Source organism: Ictidomys tridecemlineatus, chromosome X, assembly GCF_052094955.1.
Source record: "Ictidomys tridecemlineatus isolate mIctTri1 chromosome X, mIctTri1.hap1, whole genome shotgun sequence".
Lineage (NCBI taxonomy): Eukaryota > Metazoa > Chordata > Mammalia > Rodentia > Sciuridae > Ictidomys > Ictidomys tridecemlineatus.
In genome coordinates, this window is record NC_135493.1 from 118,574,100 (window position 1) to 118,584,516 (window position 10,417).

General features: G+C 40.9%; 1 protein-coding gene across 1 annotated transcript; it reads right to left on the reverse strand.

Moving 5' to 3' along the window:
• Window positions 1-5,234: 5,234 nt before the first annotated feature.
• Window positions 5,235-7,398, reverse strand: Tmsb4x (thymosin beta 4 X-linked). Its single transcript, XM_005315970.5, has 3 exons — window positions 7,241-7,398; window positions 6,097-6,210; window positions 5,235-5,674 (listed from the first exon to the last, which is right to left on the reverse strand). Exons 1-3 carry the CDS (start codon window positions 7,356-7,358, stop codon window positions 5,640-5,642), a joined length of 267 nt encoding a protein of 88 aa, XP_005316027.2. The 5' UTR covers window positions 7,359-7,398; the 3' UTR covers window positions 5,235-5,639.
• Between the last annotated feature and the right edge of the window lie 3,019 nt (window positions 7,399-10,417).

The window sequence follows — 10,417 nt, forward strand, 5'->3', positions numbered from 1 at the left end:
CATGGCTACACTGCTGAACAGAAAGAGCCTACAAGCTGCCTCATGAGGACTAAACGATTTTAGCTCTGATATCTCACAATTGCCTAAGGGCAATATTACAACTCCTTAACCAGGTGCAGCAGCCATTCACAATCTGATTCCAGTTCATCTCCAGCCCAATATCTTACCTGGCAAAAATAGAAGCTGGGTGAACAGTTGCTGGGTAAGTGAACCAAGGCAAGGCTTATGCTGAACATGGCTGTTCACCCATGCACATGCACCTCTCACATCCAACTAAGGTCAGACCCAGGACTTATTTCTTTCCCTAGCAAGTAGGAAAGAGCCAGGCATGCAGTAGGTCTGCAATAAATATTTCAGAAGTAAAGAATGACTGTTTCCACTCTCCAAGCAAGTCATTGTTTTTTTAAATTATGCATTATAGTTGTACATAATGGTGGGATTTGTTGTTACATATTCATACATGCACATAGTATAATTATAATTTGGTCAATATCATTCCTCAGTATCTCTCCTTTCCCTTGCAAGTCATTGTTTTAAATAAAATCAACCACATGGTCTCTCTCTCTCTCTCTCTCTCTCTCTCTCTCTCTCTCTCTCTCTCTCTCTCTCTCCCTCTCTCTCTCTCTCTCTCTCACACACACACACAGACACACACAGACACACACACATCAGACATACAGATTATATATATATATATATATATATATATATATATATATATATATATATCCTGTGAAATATTTGTTTCTAAATTGAGAGAAACACTATCATGAAGTCTCTGTGTAGTCAAAGGTAATCAGGCACTTACAGAGCTCAGTGTGGTAATGGGGAAAAACATAATTTCCTGTGGTTTGACAGTAATGTGACAGGAATAGTTCCCACTGCTTTGAATAGATCGTGCACATAGCTTGTCCCTCTCCATTGACACATCAAGCCATTGAATCCTAATAAACAAATGTGACCCTCACCCAGGCAGGTGCTATATTTAGGTATAACTTCATGTGGTCCTGACTTTGCTAGGTTCTCTGAGGAATTTCAAAATTGAGCAACCATTTCTGCTCCCCATAATCTTATGGTCGAACAGGAGAGAAAAGGTGAACAGGGGAAAGGTGAAGATTGAGAAATAAGTGTTTTTCCTGGAAATTCAACATCTAAATCACAAAATCCCAATAAATGATAGATTTTCCAAAGGCTATCAGTCCAGTTCATTCCAGGATCTTGGGCATTCCTCAGAAAGGATTGTGAAAATATAACAGGCAAGTGTTATTTCCAATCTTTAAATGCTGATTAAATATTTTATTTCATTGTGAAGGATCAGTTGGTTTCAATTACACGTCACTCACTAGAGCTTTGGGAGTATTTGAATGTAATCATTATTGATCCATGTGGGAAAATGTCCAAACTAAAGCAAAGAAAATATCTTAAAATTCTTTGAGAAATTCAAACCCCTTTAGGTTCATCATGTACCCTAAACCCACAAAGAAATATTTTCTTAGCATTTTCCACTCTAGAGTTAGATGGAAAGCAGGGCTCACTGACACACATCTGTAATCCCAGCTACTGGGGGCTGAGGCAGGAGGATTGCAAGTTCAAGGTCAGCTTGGGCAACCTGGCAAGACTTTGTCTCAAAATAAAAACCAAAAAGAGCTGGGGATGTAGACCCTCAGTGGTATAGCACCCCGAGTTCTATCCCCAGTAAACCCTTCCAAAAATAAGGAGTGAGATGGAAAGGACATTTTCTAACTAATGTAGGATACATAAGAGCCAGGGACTGTGTCTTATTTGTAAGTATCTATCTGTGGCAAATAAAATACCTGGCATGTACTAGACAATCAATAAGCATTGGTAGAGTAAACTAATGATCCAATGCTCTGGCTTAATAATATGAGAATACATAGTTTGCTCTAAGTATTGATTCAAGTCAGCACAACCGAGGACAGTGGTGAGTTAGTGTTCAAAGCTCTTTATTTTTAAAAATATATTTTAAATTGTGCTGCATAGAATGATAGTCACATGTTCAAAGGCACCTCAAAACAAGAATGTTAAATGAAGTCTCCACCAGTCAAGGGGCAAAAAGTATGTATGAAACCATCATATGTGTTCATTACTGTGAGAGGCACTTTTGGACATGAAACAATACATCATGTTTGTTGAACTGTGCCCTCAAAAGCCTCAGAAGCTAAGAGTAGGGATAGCACTTGCAAGACAATGTGACTGGAGATCTAAAACACTGTACAAATATCAAGAGAAATACAAACCAAATAAGTACAGGTTTTAGAAACATGTTTTCTTCTCAGTTTACTTCTTCCTACATCTGTGCCTTAAATTTATAATTTAGCCCTTTCTCGTTACATGCAAATAAAATATAGTTGAATTCCAAATTGGTATGTTTAATTCTCACAGACTGCATTGTAAGCCATTCTTAAAAATGTAATCTAAAAAAAAAAAAAGTGAGCATTTTGGGGAGTGGTGAGGAGGGTATTTTTCTTATTTTCTTGCTAAGCTGGAGAAAGCTACAAGGTAAATGAAGCAATAAATGCCTTTAACCTTATTAAACAATGTTTTAAGTTTACATTCTTGAACTAAGAGAGGCTCAAAGTCTTTTATTTTTAATTTTTGCTTGAAATATGACTTCCAAATGCAGAATTCTTCCTAGTAAGTATGGAAGTTGGCCCCATACATTTAGAAATAATTAAGAAATGTATATTTTTGTGTTTTGAGGAATTAGATGCTTCTGTGAGGAATTAAATAGATCTCCCTCATGCACTTAAAGCGACAATACCTAACTGATTATAAGGGATGTAAGAGGCCCGAAAGAGCTGAGAAGCAGCCTGATGTTTCCAAGGCTTTTCATGCCTGCCTGCCGACCACCCCCTCCGCCCCCATGCACACTGAATCGTTGCACACAGCCCAAAAAGCTGTGTTGTTCTGAAAGAATAAAAAAGCTTTAAGATTCCAGCCACTGAAAGATCGAAATTCACTGTTGTAATGGTTTGAGAATCTGTGAGATTTAAAAATGAAGACGGTTCTGTCCTAAAGCTGGTTTTAGTAAGCCTCTTGTTATTTTCTCTTGTTTTGTCTTTATCAATTCGAAATTTGCAGAAGTCCCAGACAAAACTGTGTGACCTTCAGCTCTTACTTAAGTTCCTTTGGCCTGTTTCCTCCAGGGTGGAAGATGCAGTAGTGAGGGTCTCCAAATGGAAGATTCTCTCATTCTAATGATAAACTTAATATTCCCTTTGTATCTGTGAAAAATACTGTCAACCCCCAGTTTTCAACTAGCAAGAGCATAAATTCCCACACTGATTCATAAATATCCCGAGCCCTTCTGGGAAGATTCTCCCTTGGGAAGAATAAAGAATCTCCCATCACACTAAAAAACAACAAACAGGCTCTCCTATCCCCCTACAGCAGTTAACTCCAACAGCTGATGACATAGGCAGAGGAGGCTGAATTTCACAGATCTCTCACACCAAGCAGCCAACATTCAGTCATTACTGGATTTCTAATTTTACTTTTTGTTTGCTGTTTTAGTTTTGTCCCCCCAGGAAAGAAAAGTCCTCTCTTTTCATTACTTGATCTCCTGAGTCATCCCTTTCCCTGAATGTTTTTAAACTGAGGAACACTGGAATTGTATTAATTTCTCAAAATCTTTTTTCATCTTTGCACTGTTTGAAAAATGCATGCAACAAAAACCTCTATGGGTCTGTCTGTGGCTTGGGCATTTTTCACTGGGCCTATATTCTGCCTTGTAGGTAAGAAAAGAAACTGCAAGCTTACAAGGCCAGCTTCATCTCCCTCCCCACATTTTCTCCCCTTCAGCAGGCTGGGACCTTCAGGTTGGCAGCAGCGATACATTTCCCCCCACTTGCAACGCAAATATGGGTTTCTAGCTGATGGTCTACTTGATTGTCTAAACCACAGGTACATGGTTTCCTGTGCATTTCTCAAAAGAAGTGTTAAGCAAAGGAAATGAATTTCAACCAAGTTAATAATGATCAAGAATTTGCCCCTCCCTACTTCCAAAGGGTATTTTCCTAAGTCAGCTTTTAGGGAGAAAAGGTTTACCTTTGACATTTGCATTGTACATTTTAGCTTTGCTGATATTGAGTGAACTACTTTTTTTTTTTTTTTTGTACTGGGGATCAAATCCAGGGGCGCTTTACTACTGAGTTCTATTCCCAGCCCTTTTTTTTGTAGATAGGGTCTCACTAAGTTCCTGAGGCTGCCCTCAAGCCTGTGATCCTCCTGCCTCAGCCTCCGGAGAAGTTGGTGTCACAGGCATGCATCACCGTGCCTGCCTACTATCATTCTTAAATGTTGTTTTGGTTTAATAAAATTGCTTTTAAAAACTCTGCACCTTTCCTTACAGAACCCAGGAACCCATTAAGGAGGTTTAATAACATCTTTTACCCCTAAAAAATTTATTATTCATTTTCTTCTTGTATGTTGTGGCTTGTAGCAAATGGTGCAAATGAGGTCTTCGCTTTTTCCCACCAGCTAAAATACTCTACTTCAGATGTTTGAGAAATTCTACAGGTCTCCAAAAAGGCAAGACCTGGCTATCAGTCAATTCCCGCTGAAGTTTGCACAAATGTCTTATGTGTCCTTCTTATGTCCTTTAAACTCATTCATTATTCAAACCAAGAGGAAGTCCTTAACGGTTAATGCACTTAGTTCATAAAAGCAACCTTAAATATTGTCCCAAATTTATTTTTAAAGCAGCTGTTAAAATTCATAGAATTTGTTCAATGCTAATTGGTTAAATAACCCAAGTTCATTTTGATAGCTGAGGATGTGCTATAAATTGTCATCTTCCATCTTCTCAAGCATAGGAATAAGTTCAGGGTTGGTTTATTGAAGCCCATAAATATTTTAAACTGCATATATATTGCCAAGGATGCCCTCAAACTCCTGTGCTCAAGTGATCTTCCTCCTTCACCTTCCCAAGTAGCAGGGACATAAGTACACTACCTTGTCTGGCTTGCAAATAAATTATTATTAAAGCTTTCATGCAACTCATACTAGGAATTTAATCAGCCCAAGAAAATGTTCTTCATTACTTAGTATACACAAGGCATTTCATGATCCTGGGTGAAAGCCATATTTTTATGCTGTGAGGGAATTTACCAAATCGGCAGATATTTGTCACTTCTCAGAGGCAGGCCCCCCATTGCAAAGGTTTCTTAAGGTATCAAACCGCTCCTTTCAGACACCAAACAAGTCACACAAGCCAGGTTTTAAAACTTTTTATTTGCATATTAAAAAAATTGTGCATTCCAATAATTAAAATCATTTGAACAAAAAAATGGCACTCTGATTAAACTGCATTTTACAGCCTGCAGGACACCTTGAAACAGCTTGGATCTTACTCTAGATTTCACCATCCTCCCACCCAATATCTTCCTTCACCAACATGCAAGTTCTTTTCTTTCTCTGCCAGCCAGACAGGCAGATGGGAGAGGCAGGCCTGGCCTTCGTTGTCAGTAGTTCTCGATTTTTGATGTGAAAAGGGGCAGCACAGTCATTTAAACTTGATCCAACCTCTTTGCATCTTACAAAGTTAAACAGCTAAAAGAAGTAAAATAAGAAGGCAATGCTTGTGGAATGTACAGTGCATATTGGCGGTGCACGCCTCATTACGATTCGCCTGCTTGCTTCTCCTGTTCAATCGCTGTGACGGGAAAAAGACAAAAGAGAAAAAAAAGATGGAGGCTAAGAGGACGCCATAAGAATCAATACTTTCATTTAGAACATTTTTGCATTTCACAAAAATTCTACAAGTGGTATGTAAATATTCCATAATAAAATAAAATATTTTTTAAAAATGTCAAATCAAAGTACATTTTAATAAATAAATGTATTTGCATATTAATATGGCAGGTTAAATATTCCATTATTAAATCACTAAAGCCCTGTGTTTGCTGGCTATAAACATTTTTTAATTAACCTTTCCAAACCACATTTATCATCATCAAACTGTCGGCTCCTCCCCCGCACTCCCCCCCCCCCCGTTCTCCTCACAGCCCCTCCCATCCTCCCACCCGCCGCTCCCGCCCAGCCTTTTCCGAAGATGGGTGGAGGGTGGGAGCTTACTTTCTTTTGAAGGCAGAGGATTTTTCTCTTGCGTTTCTGTCTTCTTCAATTTCGACTTATCGAATTTCTCGATCTCAGCCATATCGGGTTTGTCAGACATGGTTTCGGAGGAAGCTGGAGGTACAAAGCCAAGAGGAAGACTGAGAAGGAGCCACCCACCCTCGCCTCTACCCGCTCAGCAATGCGCTTCTCCCCTCTAAGTTGCAGCCTGGAAACCACCCCCCCCCTTCCTTGTCCATTCAGGACTAAAGGGATTCCTCTTTCTACAGGGAAAAAAAGATTAAAAAAAAAAAAAAAGACCTCTCCCTCAATATTTCAAAACGTGGGGGAAGATGGCTTCAAGACTGGATTTTTCCGAGTAATGAAATTGATCATTGCGGAGTGATAAATTAAAATCCCGTTGAACAAGTAGAGAATAACGAAGCCACTTCCAAGTTAAAATGGGGGAAAATCGAGTAAAAATCCTGAAAATGGAGCCAAGGTGGCAAAATGTGTTTCCATTTTCTGGATGTGATCTCTCCCAAAAGATGCACGGGGTCTAGTTTTCCCCTCTCACAAAGGCGGCAGCTGCGAGCGTCCGACCACCGCCCTACGCGCTTCCTCTCGCGCTCAACAATGCAGCCAGTGGCTCACAAAGCTGCCTCCTCACCACCCCATAAATCAATCCTGATCTGCATTAGGGACAACTAAGCATCCTTTGCTCACACTGCTCTGTAAGAAGGACTTCCAAAATTGGACGATACAGCCCAGCCCACACTAAACCTGGACAGCCCAAGAAGCCATCGGAGGCTACGGGGATACAGAATCGTTGAAGCTCAAGGCTCGGTAGAACGTGCGTTAGAACAAAGGATCGTTCTGTTTCTGAACTCAAAAGACAATACAGAATGCCTTTAAGGGGGAAAAAATTAAATTTTCCCCTTAACCTGTACGGCAAGACGCCGGATTTTGAGAGTTTAAAAAAAATAAAAATCAAGCTAGCATCTGGAAGGGTTTAACATCCCCACGGTCCCCAAAACGACCTTCCCGCGGACTCGGATTTAGAGACGCCTTAATAGGGGTCGTAGATGAAGGGGTCGAGTGCTGGCGCCCAGCAGGAAGGATCCCAAGGGACAGAGGAAGGGAAAAAAAGGGCCCGGGGGCTCACCGGAGCAAGACGCCTGAACGAGAGAAGTCTGGTCTGCGAAGTGACCGCCGCCGAGTGTCGGGCGGGGCGCGGCGCACGCCGCTATATTGGCGCTCCTATGTAAATGAGGTGATGTCATCCACGAGCCCGCTTAACTCTTTCGCGCCGCGTCTCCGGAACGGCGTCCGGAGGCCTGTGAGGCGTTTGCCACCCTCCCCCACGCCACGCGCACGATGTTCACCCGCGCATCCTAGTACAACGATGGCGGAAAAATAAAATGAGCAAATGCCCATCCTACAAATCTTCTTTCATAATTTATTTTCCTCCCTTACGTTTCATTATATCATAATGAATTTTTTCAACGACGGTCCTAACGGCTACGGCGGACTAGCGCATGGTAACTAAGGACCCTGTTGGTACCTAGGGGTACAGGCATTCCTTTACCGTTAAACTGGCTTTGTTTGCTTTAAGACATCCTTAAGCTAGGGTGCCAGTGACCCTCACACAAGGACCTCGCCCGCTGCAGGGGTACGAGCCTGTGACTCAGCTTTTAGACCACAGGAGGGCCTTGTCCCCACCCGGTCCTCGGTCCTCTTTGTCTTCCTCGCCTGTGTTCTCCCTTGACTTGGGTGGAAAGTGAAGAATCCTTAAAGGATTTTTTTTTTAAGTTTCATCGCTGTGGCATCCATATTTTTAATTGCTCTGATTTTTGTGAGCACTCAAATCAAATAACCATAGTATATGCTTGGAGCAAGGTAATTTGAAATTTTATAGAGTACAATGCCTCCCCCTTAAAAAGATAAGTCAAGTTCAAGCTCTGCTATTGACTTGCTGCCTGACAATGAGGAAGTTCTTTACTTTCCTGTTCCTTATTTTCATAAATTATAAAAGCGATTGCTAAGGAGGACCGTGTTGATTTCTGAAGACTACAGTCCCATTATTTCTAATATCCTCAGGTTAAATTAAAAGTCGAACTCTGTGTTTTGAAGGGGACATTTTCAGCACTTGGACATTTCCGAAGTGCATCTGGAAAATGGAAGATTTAGGTAGAGAGGAACAGCTTTCAAAATGGCACCTGTCTTTGTGAGTAGCAGTGACCCATTTGCTCCTGAAAATTAGTTAGAAATCCCATGTCCTGTGACTGCAAATGGCTTGTGAAATGAAAAAGGCTCATTACTTATGAAAAGGCCTCCTTGTGATTATTTCTGAGATTCAAAGCAGTGTACAAAATATTTCTTCTCCTTTTCTGTGTCCTGAGGAAATGTTTCAGAAACCCTGCGCTATTCACTTTTATGGTAGAGGCTTTGGATCAGCATCGATTATTATATAGACACTTAAATGTCACAGTAGGAACAGTTAGGACTTCCCCGTTTCTTGTCTACTTGACTTCCCTTTTCCTGAGGAGGAAGGGGGTGGGGGTTGAGCAGGGCAGGTGACCGTCTGGTTCCCCAGTTAGTACTCTGCTAGGTGACTGGCTGCCTTCCTGTCCTACAAAAGGGGCCCAGGACCTGTTTCTGTATGCATCAGATGTCACCTCTCTGGTAACACGTTCCTATCATCATTACCCTATGTTGACTGGCCTGGGAGTCTACTTCATTGTTGGAACGCAGAAAAGATCGTACACAGTGACTTTTGGCCTGTTCTACTGGCAGCTGCAGTCACCATTTCTGTCAGTCCTGTGATTCCATTTCCTCTCACCCAGCTGCTGTAGTAAATTCTGTTTTTCCTCCCCACGCCTCCTGAGAACAATGGAATGCCACTATCATCTCCTTGCTGCTTCTGCAAGGACTTTACCTTAGAAGGGCTACCCTTACAGAAGCCACGTCTCCAAAAGAGATGGAGGAGCAGAAATTTGCACACATCTGGAGAAATTTTCTAGATGGTTACAAACAGCCTTCCATTGTGTGTAGATATTGATAGAAAGAGGACCAGTGGGTAGGTAGAAAGGGAAAAGGGGAGGCAGCTTGCTGAAGTTGTAATTGGCCTTGACTTGCCAATCAGTCAAGGGATGGAAAGGGGAGGGTGAGGTAGATAAAAGGAAATGCAGACGAAAGGAATACTCTTAAACGTTGTGGGAATCTAATCATATTAATCAATTGTTCTGACCTGAATTTTCTCATCTGTAAGATGGGTTAATCTCAGTATTTACCTCCTGTGGGTTGTGGGAGGATTTAGTGCTTGGGACAATGAGAGGCTCTGTTAATTAATAATCTTTTTGTACTATTATTATTATTTTGTGGTACTGGGGATCAAACCCAGAAATGCTTTACCACTGAGCTACATTCCTAACCCTTTTTGTTGTATTTTGACACAGGGTCTCAATAGGTTACTATGGCTAGCCTTGAACTTACTATCCTCCTGAGTCAGCCTCCTGAGCAGCTAGAATTACAGGTGTGTGCCACTGTACTCGGCATATCATTATTATTATTTAGAATGGAAATTTGAGAAGAAAATAAAATAATGTATGTTTTGGTATTTGGAATTAATTAAAAATTTTAGATCTTCTTTCATAGAAATTTATGTATCCTATTTTATAGTATTTCTACATAAATAATGTATGGCTATATATTGTTTCTCTGATAAAGTATCAATAAAATGTGACCTTGTATTAGTTTTACAGCAAATAAAAAAACAACATTCCTTGCTTGATGACTTCCAATAGTCAGTCTCCCAATGTAATAAGAGACTTACATTCATTTTCTCCTTTCATGCCCAATAAATGAGGAGAAATTTACAGATGGAGAAACTGAGGCTTCATCATTGGGATTACCCAACAGGTAGTCACTCTCTATTATTTTTGCTAAGGAACTCATAAAAGCCTCCACCTCTAGCCCCTGAGCCTATACCTGAGGACCACCAGAAAAATGGGAGAGGACAGGCTGCTGTTTTCCAAAATGCCTAGTAGATAACACTTGTTCAATAAGTATTTATTATACTGCTTTCTGTTGACTTTCTTAGGTAAGGAAGGTTCTTGAACCCACCTCCTGAACCTGTGGCTTTAATAACCTTGCTTTGTTCTCTAGGGAGTTAAATCCACTTAGTATCCACGTGCCAACCTTAGGGAAGCACCATCTATAAGTGAGTTAGGATGTGCTGGCCATAACCTTGGGTGGGAGTTTTAAATCCTTATTTAAAAGACAGAGACAGAGAGAGGCAAAAGAATTGCCTACTAACTAGGCTTTTTGGCACACACCTGTA